Below are 26,922 nucleotides of genomic sequence, written 5' to 3' on the forward strand. Positions count from 1 at the left end.
GAGATTTGGCAAGGAGGTCCTGATTGAAAATGAAGTGACATCAATTTTGATGATAGCTATATATAAAATAATTATTAAATAAATTTAAATTGTAGAAATTTAAAATATAGACAAATCATTATGCATATGAAATAATTATTAAATTATGTATATAGAGTAGTTATTAAAGATCAGTCATGTTGCTTTTTCTTTTCTATGAGGCCTATTTGGGATTTCCAAGAATCTGATTCACCAGGAACTATGATGAAACACACACACACATTCACAAGCACCTCACTGTGACATGAGCTGGTCCATGGCTAAAAGCAAAGGAGGAAAAGAACAGAAAAGAACTGAGAAATCAAGTTAAAAAGCAAGGACACAGCACTGGCCAAGAACTCCTAGATCTTCTCAGGCTCCTGCCTGATCACTAACTGGCCCTGTATCCTGTCCTAAAGTTAATAACTCATTTGATGGAACTGTTTCTATTGTTAAGAACTTACCTCCAGCTTAACATTACATATAATGAAGCTTGTCTTGGCTTTATGTCATGTCATTTGGCCCTACTGTTTTCCAAGCTTCATTTATGAAGAAAGAAGATGTTTATAAACTGTCTTGTTCTGAACTCATTAGTTACAAATTTATCATTTTCTGTCTCTTCTAAGATTTATGACCCTTAAATTCTTTTACTCTTTTGTTTGCTTTTTTTCCCCCTGAACATCAACACACTATCTTTTGTCCATAACCCTTTTAATACTAAGAAGCTTTAAAAACCAAAATGTTAGAAAGCAATGCTTTTCCCCTCCTCATGAATAGGCTCCCTTTTATTTATAATTAATGACCAAATTGATTTTTCCATAATCAAAAGATATATTCTTTTTTGGGGGGTTTGTTTCTGTCCTAAACTGCAACATCATTAACATAACATCTCCATTTTGGCAACTTAAGTAATAAGATATTATTTCTCAATTCACTGTATTACTAAAACACAAATACTTTTCAAAACTATTAAATTACATAAGAACACAGGGAGAAAAACTACTGAACATATAATTAAGTAGGAACTATGGCCATGTATAATAGGTAATTATTAATAATTCTAATAGACAACATTATGGAAAATGGAAGGCTAGATAAAATAGATTATTTGCTTTATTTGGAATATCGAATTCCTATGTTAGTTGCAAACAAAAATAATTTTCACCAAGCAGCTCTGGTTTCTTATCAATTACTGATCCCCTCCCCCTGTAAAGTGTAGATAAACATTATCACTGATCTGGATATTGCTTCTAATGGTATGCTCTGGAGAAATTCTCATGGGATTAAGAATTCAATCCTATCTAATATAGAGTTTAGATTTTACAGACAGCAAATAATAAAGAACCACTTCTAGTGCATAATAGTAAGAGGTTGGCAGTCAGGAGCAGATTAATGATAAATTTTAGAGGATTGGAAGAGATCTAAGCAACTAATTAGAGCAACACATCATTTTTAGGTGAGGAAACAGACTTAAAGAGATGAAGATGGAAGAAAACTATGCAATTAACTAACATGGCAACGGAAATAACAGTCCATATATGTGAAAACATATATACAAAACATAACATAACTTCAGCAGAGAGGGACAAAACAGTGAGGATTGAGGCAAAGAAAAGTATAGGCAGTTATTTTAGTTATAGATAGTTTCTAATACACTAGTTGAACTTATCAAACAAGAGATCTAAAGTGTTTTGCTAACAATTCAGAAGATTATCTCCAGGTATTACACATATATTTATTGCTGGCCCCAAAACAATAAATTGTATTTTTTTCGCATACTTAAGGAAAATAAGAAATGAATGAGAATGTAATTTTAGCAGGGTTAAAAAAAAATTTAGTGTAATAGGCTTGTTGCTTGAGAAAGATTACCATCTAGGTTCTAGATTATTGTCAATCAATAAAGAGAACAATTAATACATAAATAAAAAGTAGCTTTGTCTTAATTTGGGGTACTATCCTGTTCTGATTCTGTTCTTATTTTATTCTTATATTATTTGGTTCTTATTATCAGCCATTTGCATGGTTGAGCCAAACAAGTGCCTTAAGAACAAGCTGTTTTCTTTGGCTGACTTATAGCTAACACAGCTAAAATGATTTATTTGCAATGCTGTTGTGGTTTTTGTTTTGTTTTACTTTAGTTTTTTATTATACTTTTTAAGAAAAAAAAGGTAATAACAGTTTTCAGGGTTATGAATTCTTCCTTTACAAAATATCAACCTGAAGAAAATGCAGAGAACTCTCTATAAACCTCAATCTGTGATTTATAAAATGGATCCTTCATAACAAAAAGGCAGGCATAAGATATAGAGATGGGACTGAATAGTTTGAGACTGGGCATAACCATAACAATCTTTCCTTTTCCCCAAATATCCTAAGTTGTCTGGAGACTCAGAGGGAAAAGAAGATCATTTCCTTTTAGATGAGTTCTAAATGGAAACATGCCAGGTAATCCCATAGCTCAGTCTTTTAACCAGAAGGGACTAAGTGATAAGCTATCAGATTCTTGTTTTCACAAGACATAGCCAGGAGATAGTCTCATTTGTTTTGATGCTAGGACACCTGCAGATCTTGGTGTTTGCAATCGCAATTTACCTGGTGCCTGGAAGTGATTTGTGAAAACTGAAACCTGTCTCAGTGCAGAACAGAGCAAAGGACCATGCAATGAGGCTGTCCAGATACCAAAAAAGGAGCAGTGAGTTTAGAAGCATGAATGCCAGGTGCAAAACTGTGTTTAGCCAGTACCAGTTCTATAAGTGGCAGAAAAAGATTTTGAACTTCAGTTCAGATGATGCAGGATTAAATTGTGAGTAGTGTCTTCAGAATGAGTAAAGACAGCAAAAAGCACAACAGCAGAATCTTAGAAGCTGATAGAGGCTATAATGCAACTCATTAGGCAAAGCTAAATATGACCTATCAGCCAATCAGGCAAAATAATCTTGAAGAATTATGCCCTTTATATTTGTTGTATAAAACAGAACTGACAAAATGAGAGAAAATGAAAAAATATTTCTCATAAGTTGGTTATATTCAAATTGGACTGTTATATTACAGCAAACTTGGTAACCGTTACTTAGACTACAATGACTATTGGCATTCCTTCTCTTTCTATTTCCTCAGAACCAGAAACAAGAGTACATATTAAATGACTTAGCAACTCCTTAAATAAAAGAAATAAAAAAATAAAAATTTTGAGGTTTTTTTCTTACATCTGCATGCAAAAAGTTTCTCAAAGCAAAACTTTACACTCAGAAAGACTTTCTGTGAGGATCAAATTTTTGCTTTGTTATTTGCGATTTACAAAGTTGTGTTGTATTAAAATATTTTTATTCAATGAGGTTCTCTCCTATATGCCATTTTGACATTTAGTGGCATCACATTTTCCTTCCATCTTTTTTTAAAATCATATTCCTGACTGAGATATCTGTAAATTAAAGGAAAAAGATAATATAAAATCTATAGTTAATGTAAGATTTAGAAATGTATTCTTTCTCTGCTTTCTAAAGATCCTGTAGAATATATTGGATTCTCAGTTTGGGGCACAAATTAATAACATATTTGAATTTAATGATCATCTAAAATATTAACTTCTGGATTTTTTCTCTAATTTGTATCAATCATTCTACATTACTGGATGAAAATAAGATTAACCTTGCTTTTGGGGGGGGTTTATCTACAAGAATTCCAAATGCTGTCAACCACAAAGTAACAGATATATTTGTAAACCAGCATAGCAATTTATTAATATTCTTCACAATAAAGACAAACAAAAAAATATTATAACAAAGCAATACTATTTTAATTTTTCCCAAGAGTCACCCTAGAATTTCAGACAAGGCATGCAACAGTTCATAATTTATCATTTGGTTGCTAGGCTTAATTTTTTCCTCTACTAAGAATGAAAAAAAGTAGTAGTCAAATTTGATCCTATCAAAATTTCATCATTTAATGCCCAATATTTGCATAGTCCTGAGAAAAACACAGATTGTAAATGACCAATTATCATAATCAGATAAGATGGCTCTTTATTACAGTATCAGCTATGAGAATATTCTTTTTAAAATGTTTTTGTACAATGGTCTTATGATGTCTCATTTACTTAATTTGCTTCAAAAGTAAATTTCTGAATTATCTACAGAGCTTGTCTGGGGGAAAGAAATGAGAATTTATATAGTCCCTACTACATGCCTGGCACTGTGCTAAATAAACGCTTTACAAATATTATCTCATTTGACTCTCACAACAACCTTGAGAAGTAGGTGCTTCTTTTTATCCTATTTTTATAGTTGAGGAAACAGACAGAAAGAAGTTAGATGACTTGCCAAAATTAACACAGCTATTAAGTGTCTGAGGAAGACTTGTACCCAAGTATTCCTGACTCCAGGTACAGCACGCTATCTATTATACCAGCTAACTGACTCAAATTGGAATGGAGAAATATCTGAAAGGCATTATAATTCCTTTTGCCTCTTCCCTAGTAAAAGGCAATAACTACTTTGAAGAGAGAGATTGCCCATGACTCTTCAGGGAGCTTGGATATGGGATTATTCACCTGTGCCCAAAGGTAAAGCAAGAAAAAAATGAGATGGTAGTCCTGGAACACATTAAAAGCAAACTTGTCAAAAAGAAAGCAGTGAAAGGAGATTTTTAAATGTCTGAGCAGAAATTCACAAAAGATTAAAAGACAAAGGCAGTAGGGGAAAAAAGGGAGTTAAAAACAACCAATGAAAAAAGTAGTTTTCTATAGACATTTGAACATTTGAGAAAATACAAAAGAGGTGCTAGAAGAGGAAGAACAACTCCAGAGAAAGGTAAAAATAGTGAACTGAAACTGTCTCAGGGCAGCCTCAAGCACACCGTTCGTTTTATTTGACATGGATCATGATATTTCACCTTTAGGAACATTTTTTTAATGAGCTCACAACCTACTTCTTTTCATGTAAATGAAACAATTATATTGAAACAATAAAAACAAAATCATGGAATAGTATGTTAGAATCACTGTAAGTAATAACAACTTCCGGAGTCATTGGTATGATGGATTCTTTGTAATCTATAATAAAAGAAAGGAATTATGGCACAGAAGATACAAAAATAAGGAATAATGCTACCCTATCAAGTAGTTTGTATTTCGTGTTGGAATGAATTTATGATTTTTGGAGAACCAGATTTGTATTCCTATGCTAAAATAATTTTCCATTTTCTCCAAATACACCAAATAATAGTTTTGGGGTGAGAGTAGGGGAAAGCAACCCATTGGTATGCCGAGCAGTGGATGAAAGCTGTCTGAGAACTGAAAAAAATAGTCCACACAATGGATAATTCACAAAAATACAATTGAAAACTAATTAGATTTCAACACAACTTCCTGAGGTTTATTCCTCACCTCTTTAGTTTCCTCTGGGTCTGAATGATCGACAGTTACATAAAGGTCATTCTGCAAATATTTCAGAGCACTAAGAGGATCAGTCTGGGCTTTTTCTTCAAACCTAGAAAATGATAAACAAAAAGGATAAGTGAATATAATCAGTGATTTAGGAGATGTTCTTCAATTACAGGGAAAGTAAAGGCAATGGGGAAGGAGGTTGTAAGTACTAAGCAGTGAATGTGATCTGCTCACAAATTTCTGTAATGAAGATTGAAGCCAAAAGGGTGGAAGAACTATATATACAGTGTTCTAAGGCAAGAGATAGTTTTCAAGATGGTCTTAAGTCATCTAGTATTGGTGACATTAAACTCAAGTTACTTTTCAAATCTGCCAGTGACTGGGTGGGAACATTCCTTATGAAAGCTGTTGAGTTTATTCTTTGATAATACCATTAGGAGGGTTATAAAAACAAATTTAAAGCACTAAATATTGTTCATAATAGTAGGAAGATAAAACATAGAAGAAACATTCTAAAAGAGACAAGTTAAAAAATGTTTCCTATGGAGAACTGAACCTATGATTTTTTTTTTTTTTACTACTCAACAACTCCTACCATGGAAACCCCTTACATCCATAAAGCTTCAGCAACTCATCTGTCTTACAATCTTAGTTGCCTTGGGCATTGAAAAGTGATTTGGCTAAGGTCTCACAGATCAATTCACAGCTCTAGCAGCAGTACTTACTTTCTCATAGCTCTTTCAATATTTACCTTTTTTTTTTTTTTTTTAAATCATCTTTGTCAATGGATTTTTAGAAAAAATCTCCTAGTAGTTTTAACATGCACTTCTCTTATTAGTAATTTGGAATATTTTCCCACATGTTTCTTGATGGTATCCATTTCTTTTTTAGAAAACTGCCTGTCTATATTCTTTTACTACCTACCTGTTGGGTTAGGGTTAAGTTCTCATTCATAAGCTTTTAACAATGCACTATATCAGATATTTATTGGAGATTTGCCATGAAGATTTTCTTCTAATCAACTCTTCTTGATTTAGCTGCACTAAATTTATGTATACTTATAATTTTAATATAATTTTGTATAATTTATATAATAATATATAATAGATTTAGTCTCTTATGATCGTCTGTGTCATATTTATCTAAAAATGCTTTTATAGCATTAATTGTAAGAGGTAACTCCTTCCATTCTGCTGTTAATTTTTTTACATGATGTGACCTTTTCTATTTAAGTCTAGCATCTATTTAACAAAGTGTTTTAAATAGAATAAAATATTGGTCTAAAATGGATTTCTACATTGTATTTTCCCCAAAGGTCTTACCAAATAGGTAGTCTTTATCCTAATAGTTTATTCTGATGTTTTGTTAAATGTTAGACTACTATGTTTGACCATTTATTAATACAGTCTTTTCCACTTCTCTATTTTTCAATAAGCACTAATTAATTTTGATGATAACTGTTATATAATAAGCTTGCAAAATTCTCAGTGTAGCTGAAAGAAATAAATCTGGAGGAAAACATCATTGATCTTATCATTATATGAAAGAATGACAGAAAACATGAATAACAACATACTTCTAGAAGACTTTTCTGATCAATAATCTTATTTATGCTTAAGATATCAATTTTAAAAGTTATTGTATATTTTTAAAATAAAATTTTATTGACATCTTTTGTTTTTATATACTCTATATTTCCTAATATACCCCTCTCAATATCTGAGTCATATTTTATTTAAAAAGGAAAGGAAAGTTTAGCAAAACTAATACATCAAAAAAGTCTGATATTTTCTGTTGTCTATAACCATAGTCAACTAAGTACCTCTTCAAAGATGGAAGGGAAGTATCTTCTCATATCTCTTCTCTGGAATTAAACTTGGAGGTTACTTACATTTTCTTTTCTTTTCTTTCTTTCTTTTTCTTTTTTTGCTGAGGCAATTGGGGTTAAGTGACTTGCCCAGTGTCACACAGCTAGGATGTGTTAAGTGTCTGAGACCAGTTTTGAACTCAGGTTCTTCTGACTTCAAGACTGGTGCTCTCTCTACTGCGCCAGCTGCCTTGGAGGTTACATTTTCACAATATTTAATTTCTTCTGAAAATAAATTTTCATTATTGTCTTTTGTTTACATAGCATCTATAATTCTCACTCTATTACTCCATCACCTCCAACCTCCTAAAGAGCCATCAGCTATAACAAAAAATGACAAAAAAAGAGAAAAGTCCAATCATACTGTCCCATGTACCCAACAAGCTAGGGCCCTACCTCTGCAAAGAGCAGGGAGTCAGACCATCTTCCAGCTCTTCTTCAGGGACTAGTAATCAGAATTCCAAAGTATTCTGTTTCTATTGTTTTGATGTTGCTGTTCTTTCCATTCATATTGTTGTAGTCATTCATTATAGAGTTTTCCTGGTTTTATTTTTTTTATCGTATATTGGTAAACATATTTTTCCATGTTTCTCTATACTTATCATATTGATGGTTTTCTATAGCATAGTAATATTCCATTATATTTGATACATTTTATGTTTGTTTATCTATTTCCCAGTGAATTGGCACCTATACTATTTCTAGTTATTCAGAACTACAAGAAATGTTGCTACAAATACTTTGTTATATGCAGAACCTTTCTTTTTATTTTATATTGACATCCTTTGGGAACATGCTTACCAGCAGACTCTGTGTCAAAGGGAAGAAACATTTCAGTCATTCTCTTCAAAAAATCCCGAACTGTTTTACAGAATGGCTGGCTCGATCAATTTAGAATTCCACCAATAGTGCCTTATCATGCCAGCCCTTCTACAATCACTACAGCTTTGATTATTCTCTACTGTCACCTTTGCCAATTTTCTGGGTGGAGATGACATCCCAGAGTTGTTTTGATGTGCATGTCTCTCAGAAGTAATTTGGAGCATTCTTTAATATATTAACAGCCTGCAATTTCTTTTGGAACTGTTTATATTCTTTGACCACTTCTGCTGGGATCTTTTTAACTATTTTCTAAAAAAGCATTTGATGGGGCAGCTAGGTGGATAGAGCACCAGCCCTGAAATCATGAGGATATGGAATCAAATCCAGCCTCAGACACTTAACACTTCCTAGCTATGTGACTCTGAGCAAGTCACTTAAGCCCAATTGCCTCAAAAAAAAAAAAAAAAAAAAAAAAAAAAAAAAAAAGTAAGAAAGAAAGAAAAAGAAAAAACATTTGACTTGGCAAATCAAAATTCTCTGGATAGTCTCCTCTCTAATCCAAAGAGGGAACTCTCATGCACATGTCAAAATTATATGAGATTGCTTGAAAAATGTATCAGAAATACCTTTGTTCAATAACCATCTGGTTATATATGAAATATAAAAGAAGGATCTTGTAAAAAAATCATCTCCTTCAAGGAGAATGTTCAGTGTTCAAACTGAAGAGTGATTTCCCATGGATGAAGATATCCTTCAAATGTTCCAAATGTTTATGAAAACATTGTGCTGATTTGCAAAGAGTCCCAGAACAGTATACAGCGAAGATACATAATGAACTAAGAATTCACCCTAACTATCCATATGCCAAACACCAAGTAGATGAAGATGCCTAGTATTAGACCATGATAGGCATTTGAATGAGCAATCTAAACAATTTCTCTATCAGCACATATAACTCTTTGGACAGGTGCTGCAGATGGACAATGGATTGAGCCCAGAATGCTGCACTCACTGCCTCTGGAAAAATGTATGTTTTTTTGAAAATGACTCCAAGCTTCTACCTGAAACACAGATCTATCTTTTTAACATTAATATTCTTCCAGTAATGATATCATGGGATATCATAAGCTCTGAAGAATTATGGTTTCGAGTCACTGAGATGTCCACAGAGAGACATCATGGGCCTAAGTAAGCTGCAACACATCACCAGCAAAACATTATGCAAGGGAAGTAGCTTTAAAGATATAATCAGAGAAATCTATGTCTGGAAAGAGAGCCAACTAGATAAGCAGGAAGAGTGATAGATGAACAGCGTGTATTGGTATCTTTTGATATTAAATATCAATCAAATCAATCAAAATTAATAAGGTTAAAAAAACCTGAGAAAGGTCCTCAGCAAGGGGAATGGCTTCCATTGAAGATTTCTAGGAAGATATAGGCAAAAGTCCCACAGTGTAAGAGAGTAATGACTGAATCAAAATCTTCAATGTTGAAGGGAGCACTCAAATTAATGTGATCACAAATCCACTGAAATACCAAAGTATTGAACCCCATGGGCAAATTTAAAAATACTATCAAACAAACTTATGCTCAGTATGCCTTCAAAATTTCAGATTCAGTCTCTTTGGTCCATTAATCTTTGTTGGGAGAAAGCAGTCCTATGGATTCCAGCTGTTTCTACTTGACATTGCAATCAACCTTCTGATGTTCTGGTTTGGATAAATTAAAATATGGGGATCACATATATTTTTAAAAATTCATTTTTGTGTTTTTCATTGTGATTTTAAATCAGCAGTAGTCAATAAGCTTTTAAAAAAAGTTTATGACTTGCAGATGTGGATTAGCTTACAAGTCACTTCATGGCTCTATGGATACTTTTTTATTATAATTTAAAGTTGAGAATAGGTTATCACCCTTACCTTCCATCACAAGAGAAGTTAAGCAGAACAATAACAATAATAGCTGAAACATGTATGACACACATGCCAGTGCTATCACTATTATTATTGACAGGATATACATGACTTTATTATCTCCTTACTTGCACAACCCTCCATGTGGGGTATTATAGGTGTTATCCCTATTTTACATGTGTTAAAAAAAAAAAAACAAAAAAAAAAACACAAAAACAAAAAAAAACTAACTAAAAACTTGAACATTCTCAAAGAAATCTTAAGGACTAGGAATGAGATTACTTTCCCCCCATCATATTACAATGTTACTTTCTTTTCCTCCTAATAAATTATAAATAGGAAGGCAGGGCCTACATTCCCTACAAACTTTACTTCCCCTGGAGACCAACACACAGTATTGGGCCGCAAACATAATGAGTATCCCAAAAGCTTTAGGGGAGTTTTAAAAGTTATCTATTTATACTTATTAAATGATTAGGTTTTTTTTTTTGTGTTTTGTTTTGTTTTTTAAAGACAATGACTTTATCTTTTTTCCTAGTCCTCACATCCTGAAGATGAGGTAGAAATAACATACTTCTCTCATGTCATTCAACTCAACTCAATATATTTTTATATATTTTCCATGTATTTTTCCCACATATTTTTAAAAGGTCTCTATTTTCCATTATTTTATCATTTGAATTCTGTAGGCTTTTCTGATTTTGTATAAACTTAGTGTAAACATAACTGTGTTAGCTTTGTGTTAGAGTGAATACAAAATGGAAATTGTAAGTGAACCAATGAAAATTTAGTAGGAAGATAAAGCTTTTGTGGGCCCACAGATATAAGTATTTAATACAAGTGCTTTTATTTCTTATACATATTTGTAGTCCAGGACCTGTTTTTTTCCTTCACTTTCCACCAATTCCAAATTTCTATAAAAGCCTAATGTAATGTGGTAGCAAGAAAAAAATAATGTTACCTCATAATTTATGCCGCTGTGCTATGTTTTATATTAACTGGAAAAAAAATACACAACATCTAAAGCTATTGAAAACTATGGAAAATAGACCTGGATACTGATCCCCAACTAATAATATTTGATAAGGATAACCCTAGAGCTAACAGAACAGAGAAGAGACACAGACAGACCTGCGTTTTAGAAAAGTCATTTTGCCACTCTGTGAAAGATGAAGTGGAAAGGGAAGAGATCAGAGGCAAGGAAACCAATTAGCAGAATATATCATAACAATTAAATTGGATGTGATGAGGGACTGAAGTAGGCCATGTTAATGGAAGGAAAAAGAGAAGTCAAAGATGACCTGGAGGCTACAAAATTAGATGAAAAATCATGGTGCCTTGGACAGAGTGGAAAAGGAAGAAAAAAGGTTAGGTTTGAGGAGAAAGAAAGAATTCTATTCTGTATATGCTGAATTTAAGATGCATTGTGCATATATGATATCTTAGAAAATTTAATTTTCCTCACAAGTTACCCAGTTCATAATAAACTAGTTACTTTTTCTAGTTAGGAGCTCTGGAAATAATATTTTAATCTTAATTTCAAGGTGGGAGCAAAGGAAAGTGAATGAAACTTATGATAAATTACAACATAAATACACTGTAAAGTTATTGGATTCTTCTTTAAAAATTTGTCTTTAAAAAGTGTTGGTTGGTATGGTAGCTTCAAAAGATAATGTTTTATTGGAAAAAAGAAAATCTTTCAGATGACTATTGCTTTTATACCTATGTTTCCTTATGAGGTATTTGCAATGCCTCAACAAGTATTCCTTTGAAGGACGGCAGAGTTTTAGTGACCAGAAGTCATCTAATCTCATCTTTGGAGAACAGGATTTGCCAGGATTTCCACCAAACAAATAATGAACCTACAATAGAAGAAACAAATGAGATTTCAAAATACTTTGCATACTCAAAAATGTCCATATATCATAGTAAATTTAGGTATTTAAGTTTAACAGAAGTAGATTATCAGAGAATTTCCTTACATTAGTAAGTTAAACATTTTTTAAACAAGCTAAAATTTTTTGCACAAATTAACTCTATTCTCTTTAGTTAATTTGTGTAAAAGTTCTATTTCTATACCTCTCAAAGTATCCATTTTGCTTAGCAAAATGTGTGTTGCTGACAGCTACATAAATTTCTTTATGTATAAAAATTGTTTAAAAGACAAACAGAAAAGAAAATGAGACAATCCCTTCCTGAAGTAGTTTACACTTCAGTGTATAACATTAAATTGGAAACAAGTTGAGAATTCATTTTTAAATTCTAGACAAAAGCAGATGCATAGCAATGTAGAAGTTAACATAAGTGTTTAAAGGTTGCTCATCAAGTTCTCAAATCATCAATGTTTATTGTGATTATACAAAAAAAATAAAATAAATACAAGAGCCATAATAATAAAAGATAACTTTCTCACAAATTTATAATCCAGCTAAGCAAGTACATAGAATATAAAATGTATCAGAAAATAAAAATAGTATTTGTACATGAGAATATTTATTCCTGCTTCAGCATATTATGTTTCCACTTCTGGAAGCTGCTATCAGATGAAAAGTGATTCTATTTCCAAGCTAGCCCTTCTAGCCATTTATGAAGGAAGCAATCTTTAGGGGAAATGGGTAAGTCCAAGAGCCCCACAACTAGCAATAACTCCCTCAGCCCTTTTTCTACTAAGCCCTTGTAGTTATCACTGACAGAAGTCACTCTCTCCATCACTACCAATGTGAATTGCCCTAAGCTAATATAAGAAGCTAGCCAAAGGGAGAGAAAAGTGGTAGCATGTACCAGGAAGGTCACTGTAATCATCACTTCTCCCTGGGGGAGATAGGACAGGAATGACCTGAACCTAAGGGCTACACAGAAACAGCAATGTTCTAAAGACCACCGGTCCTCACTTCATATAGCTAATCTTTTGCTAAATCTTATCACTTCTTTCTCCATCGCATATCCTGAACCCAACTCTATTCCATTCAAACAACCATTTAGTTTGGGGTCCTTATTACCTGTTGCCTGGACATCCTTTAACAATATTCTAATTGGTTTCCTTATCTAAAAAGTCTCTCTCTCCACTTTACTCCACCCCATCCACCACAAAACTGCCAATGAGATATTCCTGAAGCACAAGTCTGGCCATATCATTCTCCTACACAATAAAATTGTTTCTCAAACATGACATGCCATCTCCTGCTTCTGTGCCCTGACACTAGGTGTCCCCCATTTCTGACATAAGCTTATGTCACCTCTTAAAAAACCCTAGTTTTTGTGCTTCACAACCACTATCTACATGAAACCTTTCCTGAAAGTTTTCCTTTCTCTTCCTAGGCACAAATAACTTTGTATTTATTTTGTCCATAATTGCATATGTTATTTTCCCTAAGAGAACATAAACTCCTGTAGGCAGAAATTGTTTCATTTTTGTCTTGTACTCCCAGTGCCAGGTACAAAGCAGGTATTAATTATTTTTGGCTGATTTGCAACTTAGTAGATAAATTTTGGAACATGTATGAGGCCCAGAGAGGTTAAATACCTTGCTCATAGTCACCAACCCAGTATCAGAGAGTAGATTTGAATTCAGGTCTTCTCAATGTTCACTCAACATTTATCAATTATAGGATGCTGTCTCTTTTTTTTCCCCCCTACATAATAAAAGTAAGCATATAGGAAGAGAGCCCTTTCTCACAAGTTTATAATCCAACTAAATAAATACATATTTTATTAAATAGACCAGAGACTATAAACAGCATATGTAAAAAGCACCAAGAGAATATCAGAGCAAAGTAGTTACCACATGGGACTGAGTTAATTCCTATAGGACATATCTCAAGTTATGTCTTAGAAAGTGATGGGCATAAACTTCATGTCAGCACCCTCACACCAGCTTTTAGCTCTGTTTATAACAACTAGCATTTCTGAAACAGGTTCTAAAACATGTTGGGCTTCAATAAGAGCTGGCAGGAGTCAAAGACAACTTTCATACAGGATCATGAAACTGCAATTTTTATACCATCAAAACCATTTTATTTTAATTATTTTCTTATAAAACTACCTCTTCTTCTAAGAAACCATATGGTTGTCCATATTTAGTTCCGCACAAACATCAATTTCTTTCAAGTAGGTGAAAACTGAACTTCTTTCGCCCTCACACTATATTCTGAGCCAAATTTCTACATCCAAAAAATAGCTCCCTTAAAGCTTGGGACAAAACACATATTTTTGGCATCTTTCCACGGAAATGTTCTTTTAAAGGAAGAGAATAAAATCTACAGCAAAGAAAAAAAAAAAAAAAAAAAAAAACTAACATGAACATTTATAAGAGAATCTAGTGTGAGAATCATGTCTGCAAAATATGTAGAAATAACACACCTTTTAAAATATAAGAATCCGAGAGGTAAAAATCTCTTAACTCTAAAATATAAACTTAAGACATTTATTAAAGTGCTCCTGAAGACTACAAGAATAAATTGTTGAACATGTACTAAAAAAAACTTTAAAAATTCACTATTTTAAAAATCTACTATAAAATAATATTATTAATTTTGCATTCCCAATCCCAGTTTCAGGGAAACAATTTTATTAAATGTCTATTAGGTTACAAAGTTTGCTAGGTTACTGTATTGCAAATACGCACATACGCACACACACCACACATAACATACACCACACACACACACACACGAACAAAATATAAATATAAAACAAAAACAAAATATATATATGTAAACAAAAAAAACTCATTTCTTTCTTCCAGTTTTTTTTATTTTTTTCCCCCTAAGAATCCTTACATTAATATGCAAATTACATGGGTAATTTATTTTACCTATGGTGTTTTACAGTGTATGAAGCACTTTATACACATTCATTAAAATTTGAGGCTTGCTAAACTCTTGGTAAAATAGCATGAATATTATTCTTTCCATTTTATAGATGGAAGAACTGAAGTTCTGCTAAGTTATATTACTTCTTCCAAGTCAAGAATAAGAAGTAACTCAAGAGCAAGGTTGTCTTTATTTCTAAGTCCAATGGTTCTAGTTTCTACTATGCTGCTTCTCCTTATCAGTGTAAAGGAGAAAAATGTCAGAGGCGATTCTGAAACTAAATTGCAGGTAGAGGATTTTTTAAAAAGAACAAAATAAAAGTTCAACATTTACATTTACTATTTATACTTGTCTTGAGAATACACACTCTAAAATTTTTTTTTTTACCTATTATGTTTGGTGCAGTAAGGAAGAAAAGCTTCAGAACTATGAAGATTTGTATTCAAGTGGTGACTGACTGATTCTGGGCAAGTCATTTTATTTTTTTAGCGCTAAAAGTGAGAAAAAGTGACTTAAGTTTGTAATGATTTGAGCTCTATTTAATTAGAAGTTGCAGAACAGCTATAGATCTGTATGACATTGTCTTCAGCAATAGTTCTCTATATTAAAGGAATTATGATCTGAACAATTCACCCTCCTTCCAAAACAGCATTAATAACTGAATTTATGTCTTAGAGAGGAAATACTAAAAGTGGACAAGGCGATCTGAGAACATGTTGCAGAGGCCATAAAAAATTTCCACAAAGCTAATCAAAATCTGATTCCAATAGTAAGTGACAATACTTCTCACTTTTAATTTATTGAAATCCTATACTGTCCCACCATAGCATAGAGATGTCCAGGATTCTAGGGCAATAGTGTTAAATTCATATAGAACAGGACCTTAGATCCAAGTTAGAAAATCATAAAATAGTATCATTTATGTTATACTAACTTTTTATTTATCTGTGTAAATATTTCCCAATTATATTTTCATGTAGTTCACCCCATGAATTTTGACACCTCTGCTATAGGTAAATCAGATGAGTGCAAACTTTGTGGGATCCTATCAAATAGAAAAGGTTATAAGACTAATGATGTCCTCTGTAATCTGAGGGTAAGTCAACCTAATAATAACTATTAATAATTGGCTTTGAAGTTTATAATACTTTTTTCATAACAAACCCGAGGCAGATATTTTTAAAGGACACTAAACTCAGAGAGCTCAGATGAGTGAGAATTATTCTTTCAGAACTAGAAGAAACTTTTGAGGTGAGCCAATCCAATCCCTTCATTGTACAACTAAAGAAGCAACAGTAAGATAAGAGCCTTCCTTACAATCGCACAATTAGGAAACCTTAATGCAATCTGTATAGAAACACTGATCTCCTGCTTCCAGATTATGTGGTCTTGAAATTCATCAAGAGAAGGTTAACCATAAGACGAATTTTGGGGCCACAACTATTCATGAAAAATATTGTGAAAAGGCTATGATTTGTCAATGGAGTAAGTATTCAAATCATTGGGAATTGTAGAGCCTTAAAAGTACTTTTTAATTGTATTTAATTTAATCATAATTGTAATGGAAGCACAGCTTGAAACTGTTAGGATTCCTATGGGAGCCTTTCTATTAATCATATTGTCTAACAGATATCATGATAAAATAAACAGTACACTTCTGGAAAAAAAAATTTAATGTTATGCTATTATTTGGATAAGCCCAATAAGAAAAAATTTGTTTAAAAGGAATATCAATAATTACATATTGCAATAAAAAGAATCTAGGAATTATTAGCCATAGTATTAATGGCATGCTACTTATATACAAGCTTTTCATTTATATATAGGCATTCTCTGAAATTTCAAAAATATTAACTAGTTTTCAATGACATTATGGAGTAGTGGCTCCCTGTAGAATAAAATTTATTTACTTTCAACTCAAGACTATTGTAGCGAGCTGTCGTCTCCAGAAGCTGCTGGATCGCTCTCTGGGAAGAGATCTGCTGTGTCTACTCAAATCTTTCAGACAGATTCTTCTTCCTCTAGTGAACCGTTGTCTCCAGGTAGTTGCTGTTAACTCTTGTCCAGAAAAGTGACTTCCCTTCCTTCAGAGAGCCGACTTCCCTTCCTGCAGAGAGCTGCGTCAAGCAAGATGTAATGCAGAGTCCTCTTCTTGAATCCTGGCTCTGAATCTCCTCCAGCTCTTATCCTTCTCCAGGCCGATCTGCTCTCTGGGCCCAATGCTGTCTCTTTTATCCTCCCAGAGAATGGGCGTGGGATAATGCAAGGGCTTCTGGGAAGAACCACCTCAGCCAATGAGCCTGCTCCTTCCATCAAGTCAACCTGAGTTCTCACCTTGTCACTATCCAGACAACCCGAGTTGTCACCTAGTAATCCCAACAGACTATGATAAAGAACTCTTACTGAAATCCGATGTTGTTCTTTCACTTGTAGATGTCAGATCATGGCCCATTTATTCACTTTCTCTCCAACTAAGAGCAAGATTATTGGTTCTGTGAAAATACAAACCACTAAACTAGAACTAATGGCTTTGGTAAGTCAAAAGAAATCTTTTCAAACACTTGAGTACTATTAGATGTCAGAAGCTATAAATTACCCTTGCCTTCATTGTTGTTACTGGGGCTGATAGAAGAGCAAATGACTCATTCCAACCAATAGAAGTATAAAAATGATTACTGAAAGTAAGAATTTATATGATGTATTTCCATGCAAACTAGCATTCATATCATATAATTATGAAAAAAAGAAAAACTCAACTTTTACCTGCTTTTGCAGAGATGGTAAAAATCTCCCCTTATGACACATCATTTATCAGTTGTGAGCAGCTGAGAGCCAGTTTACAATTACTAAGAAAAAATATGTCCTATACCTCACAGTACTGTTAGCACTGATTGAATCCTAAAAAAGTTCAGGAAGAAAAAATATCAAATGCCAATCATGCTGCTTATATTTTTCTCCAATAAATTTTATACAACCAAGAGAAACCCAATGGCCACAATACCTTGGGGAGGCTAGTTTGTAAACCACAGATATTTTATATGTAGACAACACAACAGTACCTTGTGTAATTCATCATACACAAGTTGGTGGGCGAATCTTGGGCATGGCTCCTCTTCCTGTAGACTTTTACTGGGATTATCCTTTGCAGCTTGATCATTTTTATAGACACAAGACCTGCAAAACAAATTGCCATTAAAGCATTGCCTCAATAAAATTGGTGTTACAAGCATACAACAAATGGAATTTAAGCACATTAATAAAACCACATATTTAATAAGCAATTAATAAAAGCACATGCTGACAAATGGGAAATTCTATTTTTGTGTGATTTTAATTTTTAAAAAATTTTTATTGATAAACTGTTTTTACAATATCTTTTATTTCTTAGTATACCCCTACTTCCTCCACCTGCTCAGTGAGGCATCCCTTGTTATAAAATAAAAGAAAGAATGAGCTAATAGTTAATTCTGAAGTTCAGATCTGATTAAAGCCAATCTTAAATTCTTCATTCAAGTTTGTTCCTGAAGCCTAAGGCTCCTTCAAGAATACTTAGAGAAGTAATATATAAGAATTCCAAATAGAAATCAACATTTATTATAACATCTTCTATACAGTAGGTACTTAATAGTATACTAAATTAAAACAACTAATTTCCAGGGCATTTTCTAAAGTACTGAAAAAAAAAAATGTGTTTTTGGAAAGGACAGAAAAAAAAAGAAATAAAAGGAATGTTGTGTGCTTAATGCCAATAAAAGGCTTGTATTTAGGTTCCTTTGCTTTTCCCTCACCAACTAAATGACCTATTTTAAAAGCAATTAATTTTCTTGTTGCTGAGTCCTAGCCTAAATTATGTTGGGGGTTTTTGAAGCTTCTATATTCACTGGCATATCAGTTCATAGATCAAAGACTACTCAAAGAATGATCAAAATGGACCATCTAGGTAAACTCTATCATTTTTCAGATGATGAAATTCAGAGGTTAACCTGATAAAGGAACTGAGCAGGGAATAAGAATCCAGTTCTTCTTACTGCCGGCCCAGTATTCTTCCTATTAAGTAAGCATGATGATAAATTTATTTTCATGTGTAAGACTTTTAGGTGCTATCCAGCAATGTATTTAATCTTTTCATGTCCCTACACAAATCGTAAGGTATTTAATAAAATATTTTTTAATTGGACTGTATTGTGTGTAAACTGACACAAAAAAAAGTCCTAGCCTTTTACGTGTATTTCTTTATAAATTAACAGGTCTTCAATTCTTTCTTCTAAGATTGGATAGATGCCTATTACAAATAAGATCTTTCAGCCCACAAAACTGTTTCTTACCAACTATTCCTCACAATGTCATAAATCCAGAAGGAGTTCCTGACATTCTCTTCTCTCTTCTCTTTGTCTTTGCTGAGTCCAGACAGGACGTGTATTTCATTCAGTTCTGGATCAATGGTTGCTCTCTGTGTAAAGCCTGTCATTGGGACTAATAAATGGGAAGGAAAAATAACAAAAATTCATATTAGATAATGGGTACAACACCAAAAAATTAATTCAAAGAAGATGAATATACTTGTTTCTTGGCTTAGTGGAGAAAGGGGGAAAAAACTGAGCAAAGAGAACAATTTGCTATTTGGATCACTTTCGATAAAAGGCAAATGTTTGAATGTCCAATTTACAGGCTGAAAATAAGAATCCAAACCTGGACTTGAAAGAAGTAAATCTTGATGAAAGGTAGAGAGAGGGGCACATTCAAGTTCTCATAATTCATATAAATCCATTAAGAACAGTTTTTCTGTGTTGTTTTTTGTTTTGGACTATGATTTTAATGGTTTAGGAACTCTCAGCATGAGAAAAAAAATCCCTCTACTAACAGTTACAAGACACTTCCCCCCCCCCCAAATTTTATACAACTGAGAGGAAACCAATAGCCACAATATCTTGGGGAAGGCTAGTTTGTATGCCATTGATATTTTATATGTAGATAATACATAGTATCCTGTATAATTAATTATAAACAAATTGGTAGGTGATTCTTGGGCATGGTTCCTCTTCCTCTTCCTGAAGATTTTTACTGGGATTATACATAATATGTATATGTATACACACATGTATGTATAATAGTGTTTTTACAATGAAAGGCTGAAGATCACAGAACCAGTACGTGTCCAAAGTGGGTCTTGAACAAGTTATTGTATGCACATACACACACCTACATATCATGCTGAAATACATCCAAATTGAGAGAAGTGGAAAATGTTTCATGTCAAAAGAATAAAGGAGGGTTGAACACACACATACACCATTTTCCTGAGTTTAGATATATTTCTGTACTATGATATTTGTGTGTGTGTGTGTGTGTGTGTGTGTGTGTGTGTGTGTGTGTGTGTGTGTAAGAAACAGGCAGGGAGCAAAATATTAGAGTGGGAATAATTTAAAGCAAAACAAACTTCATGATTTTAAAAAAGGAAATCAGAAGCAGGAGGGGACAAAGAACCAAAATCTAAAAGTTGACCTTAGATTGCCTCTTAAGTGAAGAGTGACTGAACAAATTTTGAGTTACAAATGTAATAGGCTATTATTACCCAATTGTTAGGAATACAAAAGAAAGATTGTCAGAGAATCCTTAGTCGTCTGAACTTACACAAGAATGGAATGAAGAGGATCAGGAGAATAATTTATATAAGAATACTGAAAAACAATTCTGAAAGTCTTAAGAACTCTGATCAATGCAATTGTCAACCATATATCCAGAATACCTCTGATGAAGCAAGCTAATCACCTCTTGACACAAGAAGAGATAGACATAAGGTGCAGAAAATGACATTACTACCATGTGGCTTTGTTTGATTTGATGATGCTTATTTGTTTTTTTTTCTTTTTTTTCTGAGTCAATGATAGAGACACAGAGAAAAAGACAGAGCGAAAGAGGCTGAAAGACAGAGATAGAGACAGACGAAACAGAGAGAGAGATAGAGGGAGAGACAGAATAGTGACACACACACAGAAGATGGCTAATAAAACATTTTAAAATGTGCAAAAAAGAATAGAGAACTTTTATAAATTTTGAGTATTTCTTCATAATATTTTTAGGTGTCCAGTTGTTTAAAAATTACATTTTATTTTTAGTTTAGAAAGGCAGCATAGCATAATGAAAATGGAGTTCTTCAAAGCCTGGAAGACGGGATATCAAACTTAATAAAAGTTGAATATGTAACCACATAGATAAATTTCATGTTTGTTAGTGTATAAGATGCTTGAGAAGTGCCTCACTGCTCTATTGTGAGGAAACAAGTTGATTTCACCCAGACTCTGGCTTCCTTAGTGATTTTAAAAATTTACATTTTTAGAGTTGTACATATTTTAATGGGATGATATTCTTTTTTATTTATATATCAGTTGTTTTTTTTTTTTTCATTTAACTCCCAAATGATGGGAATGTTGCTAAGTCTTTTCTTACCAATAGGAGTATACATACATACATAAATACATATATTTTGGGCCTTTTTTTTTTTAAACCTTCTTAGGATATATGAGCAATTAGTTTAAAGGGAAAAGTAGGTTAAACAGGAAAAATTTAGTCTCTTTTTAAACTCAAAATTGCAAATTGTTATCTCAGATTAACTTCTAGCTCCAAATAAAGCATATTATTGTGCTCATCTTCCCAAAGATCTATTAACATTGAATATTCTTGTCTTTTATATTATCTTTGTCAAAGAAGTGAGGCAAAATCTCAGGGCTGTTTTAATTTTTATTTATCTTACTATTAATTATTTGGGCATACTTTCAAAGATCTTTTGTAGTTTGTAAGAATCTTAAAACTTCTTTTTTCGTGTCCTCTGATCATCTAATTAGTGGAAACTGCTTTTGGCCTTATATACCTTTGTCAAATTGCCTATGTATTTTGGCTCTTAGACTTCTGATAATGTTATTTGGAGCAATTTTTTTTCCCTCATCGCAAGAATTTCTCTTTGCCTGTTTTATCTTTAAATTAAAAAAAAACTAAACCTTATTTTTTTTCTCAATTAACAAACATCTGCACTTTTTCTCCTCCGCCAGTGGAAAAATGAAAGAGAAGCAAGATCATGTCAAGCAGAATACCAAAATTTATTTCTCATTCAATCTATTTAGATCATCACTTCTCTGTAAGGATATAGGAAGCACAGTATGTAAATCATTAATCTTCTAAAATTGTGGTTGATCATTACTTTTAATGTTATAGTCTAAATTATTCTACTGGTTCTTTTGTTCATTTTTCTCAGTTTAAAGTGAGGTTCAATTCTAGAGAGCAATTTGGAACTATGCTCAAAAAGTTATCAAACTGTGCATACCCTTTGACCCAGCAGTATTGCTACTGGGTTTGTATCCCAAAGAGATCTTAAAGGGAAAGGGACCTGTATGTGCAAGAACGTTTGTGGCAGTCCTCTTTGTGGTGGCCAGAAACTGGAAACTATGTGGATGCCCATCAATTGGAGAATGGCTGAATAAATTGTGGTATATGAATATTATGGAATATTATTGTTCTGTAAGAAATGACCAACAGGATGACTTTAGAAAGATCTGGAGAGACTTACATGAACTGATGCCGAGTGAAATGAGCAGGACCAAGAGATCATTATATACTTCAACAACAATACTGTATGATGATCAATTCTGATGAACGTGTCCCTCTCTAACAATGAGATGAACCAAATCAGCTCCATTAGAGCAGTAATGAACTGAACCAGCTACACTCAGCAAAAGAACTCTAGGAGCTGATTATGAACCACTACATAGAATTTCCAATCCCTCTAATTTTGTCCAGCTGCATTTTGGATTTCCTTCACAGGCTAATTGTACACTATTTCAAAGTCTGATTCTTTTTGTTCAGCAAAACAACTGTTTAGTCATGTATACATATATTGTATTTAATTTATACTCTAACATATTCAACATGTATTGGTCGACCTGCCATCTGGGGAGGGGGAAGGAGGGGGAAAATTGGAAAAAAAAAAAAAAGTTTTGGCAATTGTCAACATTGTAAAATTACCTATGCAAATAGTAAATAAAAACTATTATTATTAAAAAAAATAAAAAATAAAGTGAGTTTCAAGTGATCCCTACTCTTACTCAAGCCCCTTGAAAATATGAAATTAAGTTCACCAATTGTATCTTTCCCCCAACCTCTCTGCTTTCCCTCCTCTTTAAGGTAAAACCTAAAAATTCCAAAGCCACTACTTTATGGTTCATTTTTCTCCCCTCCCTTCCTTTAATAGAATGGAGCAACTTATCTTTAAAAGGCTTTTCTGATTGCCTATATGTATTTTTTTTTTAGTATTTTTTATATTTCTCTTTGTGTAGTTCAAAGATTCTGGTCAGTTTTGGTCTTTTTATTAGGAATGCTTGAAAATTCTCTATTTCATTAAAGAATCATTTCTTCTCTTGTAGGATTTACACATAGTTTTGTTGGTTAAACTATTCTTTGTAAATCTCTTATTATATTGGCCTTTAGAATACTATATTCCGTACTCTCCATTCTTTTTTGCTCATAGCTGCTAAATCTCATGTGATCCTAATTCTATTTACTCAATATTTAAACTCCTTATGGCTTCTGGTAATAATTTTTCTTTTCCTTTGGTTTAGAAAACCTGGATTTTGACTACAACATTTTTATAAGTTTTCATTTTGGGATTTCTATCAGATTAAAGTTAGTCATATAAAAAAGTGCTCCAAATCATTATTGATTAGAGAAATGCAAATTAAAACAACTCTGAGATAATACCTCACATTTACCAGATGAACTAATATGAAAGAAAAGGAAAATGACAAATGCTGGAGGGAATATGCATTGTTGGTGGAGTTCTGAATTGATCCAACCATTCTGAAAAACAATTTGGAACTATACCAAAACAGTTATAAGGCTGTACATATTTTTGGACTCAGTAGCATTATTACTAGGTCTGTATTCCAAAAAGATCAAAGAAAGGCAGCTCTTTTTGTTGTGGCAAATAATTTTTTTTGAATGATCTAGGATATTTTTTTAATTAAAGCTTTTTAATTACAAAACATATGCATGGATAATTTCCCAAACATTGACCCTTGCAAAGCCTTCTGTTCCAAATTATTCCCCCCCCCCCTTTACAGATGGCAGGTAGTCCAATATATGTTAAATATGTTAAAATATATGTTAAATCCAATATATGTATACATATATACAGTTATCTTGCTGCACAAGAAAAATCGGATCAAGAAGGAAAACAAAACTGGGAAAGAAAACAAAATGCAAGCAAACAGAAAGAGTAGAACCAGAACATTGTACACAATTAACAGTATTACTGTATAATTATTAATTGTGAATGCTTCTCAGCTATATAATGATCCTACATTATATATATATATATATATAATATATATATATATATATATATAATCCAAGATCATTTGAAGACATGATGAAAAATACTATCCATCTCTAGACAAAGAACTGATGGAGCTTAAATGCAGATTGAAACAAACTTTAAAACTTTTTCTTTTTTTATTGACAGGTTTATTTTGTCTGTGTTTTTTTTTTTTCATAATATGACTAATATGGAAATGTTTTACAAGAGTACACACATATAACCTATATAAAATTGTTTGCCTTTTTAATGAGAGGAAAAAGGAAGGGTAGGGCGAGAGAATTTAGAACTCAAAATTTTTTAAAAATCAAATGTTATAAATTCTTTTTACATATAACTGGGGGAAAATAATTAATTTAAAAAAAAAAAAAAAAAAAGGATTTACTGAAATCTGCATAGAGGCCATCCTCAGTTCTCTGGGTGAATTTCTCCAGCAAAGCCATCTTCATATAGTTTGCACAATGCACCTCAAAATGCATTACACTAATATAAAGATAAGTATAACTAAAAAGAGGCATCTTTAGGGTTTTCTGTAAAAGGATAAAATTCAGAAACAATTCACCAAAATTTCTTTAAAACATTAAAAAAATTTTTTGTGATACTGTTTTCTTTGACACACATAGAATTTATTGTTCCAATATTATTATAAAATATATGAATTTATAATTGTGATAACTACAAAGATGAAGATTTTTTACATGTAATATTAAAATATTTTAGGTTTATCACCCCAGGGATACTGATAAGAATGTAGACATAGAGATATGAAATGCTGTGGCTGGAAGATTTGAGTCAATATATTACTTATACATTTCCATGTTAGTGGCTTATTGTCCAAAGTTTACAAATAGTTCTTTCTAAATCAATTCTAATCCCAATCCTCATTCATAATCCAACAATTGCACAAAAGAAAAACAAAAGTATTCAATTTCTTTATCCATACTGCTGAGCATTCACGATATTTCTAAAATAAGAAAACAAACACTAAGTATCTTTCCTCAAATATAAGTTTTTAATAAATGACAGAAGTCATTTCTGTGTACTTCGAATTCATTTTTACTAATAGGAAATGAATGTAAAATTACACAGTACTATTTTTCAAAAAAAAAAAAAATTAATCTGGAGAAGTTCCTTTTTCACTGTCCTAATGAACAATATTTTATTGATTAAAAGGGTGACTAAATTGTAACAAAGTCAACATAATGAAAAGATCAATTAAAATTTTAAATGAAATGCAATATTAAATATATGTGTGTGCAGATATATATAGAGTTAAAGGGAATAAAAAGGGATTTTTCACACACTCACTCTAATAATTATTAGAACAGTGTTATTTCCTCTCTTTTACCAAAATACCGAGATTTATATGCAGAAATATAGTTTAACATGTATTAAAAAAAGAAACTTAAGTCTTTAAATTTTGCTATTAGGAAACTTAACTGAGTACCAGAGACTTTACCAATCTTTGTAAATTGACCCAGAAAGAAAAATGACACAGAATAAGTAAACAAATATCACGTGTTAGTCATGAACATATTCTGAAAGGATGGTTGTCTGGGGAAACAGGATTAGGAATTATATAACAATTACTCCTGCCAACCCATTTTCATAGAAACTTTTTAGGAGATGATGATGACAACCCTCCCACCCCTTCAAATTTTTTATTCTATTATTAGAATTTTGAAAACTTTCAATAGCATAACTCAATACAAAATAAAATGACTGGATATTTTATATCATACATATTGTTCCCCCCCAGAAATACAAATAAGCCAGTCATTTTTAAAAAGCTAAACACAGTTTTACAGAAGTAAATGGAGGTGTAGGAAAAAGTTTTTCTGATTTTGCCCTGGCCCCATTAGATAAATCAGCTTTTTATGAAGACAAAGAAGATTCAATGAAAGAAACATAAATTAGAGTTGAGTCTAACATCACAGTATTGTTCTAGATCAGCATTTTAATGAATGGAAATAGTATTATCAGAAAGTACTATTAAGAGATTTAGAATTTTTACTATAAATTCAAAGACTACAGAATGTCAGGTAATGTGTGAGTTGCAAAGATAGGATATATTTTCTAAACCAAAACTTCATTATCTAATGAAGAAATAAAGCTGCTAAATACCTTGATAAATGATCTTGATTAATGATCACTGCTTTTAAGTTTTTATTGATTTTTTTTTCTTTTTTAACATCTCATAATATCCAGTATCCTCTGTTTCCCTCCCAAAGAGTCATCCCATATAACAAATCTTTCAATGACAAAAAGAAAAAAAAAAAAATTACCAAAAACGACTAAAAATAAGTATAGCTATTATGGACCTTCCACCTCTACAAAAGGGTGGAGTGTGTATATCTACTCAAAGCTTTGTGGGGAAGCTAAGTTTGTTATTTATAATTTTACAGCGTTTTACTTTTGATTTTTTATTATGGTGGTTCTTTCCATTTTTATTGTTGTAGTGACTGTATGTTACTTTCTTAGTTCTGCTTGCTTCACTCTCTATTATATAATTAAGAGCTTGTATGTTTCCATGTTCATTACATTTATCATTTCTTATAGAACAATTACATTGATGTACCACAATTTGTTTTATCATTTCCCAACTGCTAGGTATCAATTTTTTCCAATTCTTTGCTGTTGCAAATAAATAAATAAATAAAGTGCTACTGTAAATGTTTTTACATATATGACTTTCTACTCAAAGACCTTTTTGGGATATAAACCTACAGAATTCTGAATCAGAA

General features: G+C 32.2%; 1 protein-coding gene across 4 annotated transcripts in view; it reads right to left on the reverse strand.

The window, feature by feature from the left end:
* The window catches only part of MKLN1 (muskelin 1), a 215,949-nt gene that overhangs the window by 5,841 nt on the left and 183,186 nt on the right, over positions 1–26,922 (reverse strand). For all 4 annotated transcript variants that reach the window (XR_012482324.1, XM_074267933.1, XM_074267932.1 and 1 more), the window contains 4 exons: positions 19,140–19,287; positions 17,874–17,988; positions 11,726–11,865; positions 5,402–5,504 (listed from right to left, as the gene is read on the reverse strand). Coding sequence is in view for 3 of the 4 variants with exons in the window: in XM_074267933.1 (XP_074124034.1) it covers positions 5,402–5,504; positions 11,726–11,865; positions 17,874–17,988; positions 19,140–19,287 (506 nt within the window). In the remaining variant the exon portion in view is untranslated. The remainder of the gene's footprint in view (positions 1–5,401; positions 5,505–11,725; positions 11,866–17,873; positions 17,989–19,139; positions 19,288–26,922) is intronic.

Source organism: Sminthopsis crassicaudata, chromosome 5 (assembly GCF_048593235.1).
Source record: "Sminthopsis crassicaudata isolate SCR6 chromosome 5, ASM4859323v1, whole genome shotgun sequence".
NCBI classification, from domain to species: Eukaryota; Metazoa; Chordata; class Mammalia; order Dasyuromorphia; family Dasyuridae; genus Sminthopsis; species Sminthopsis crassicaudata.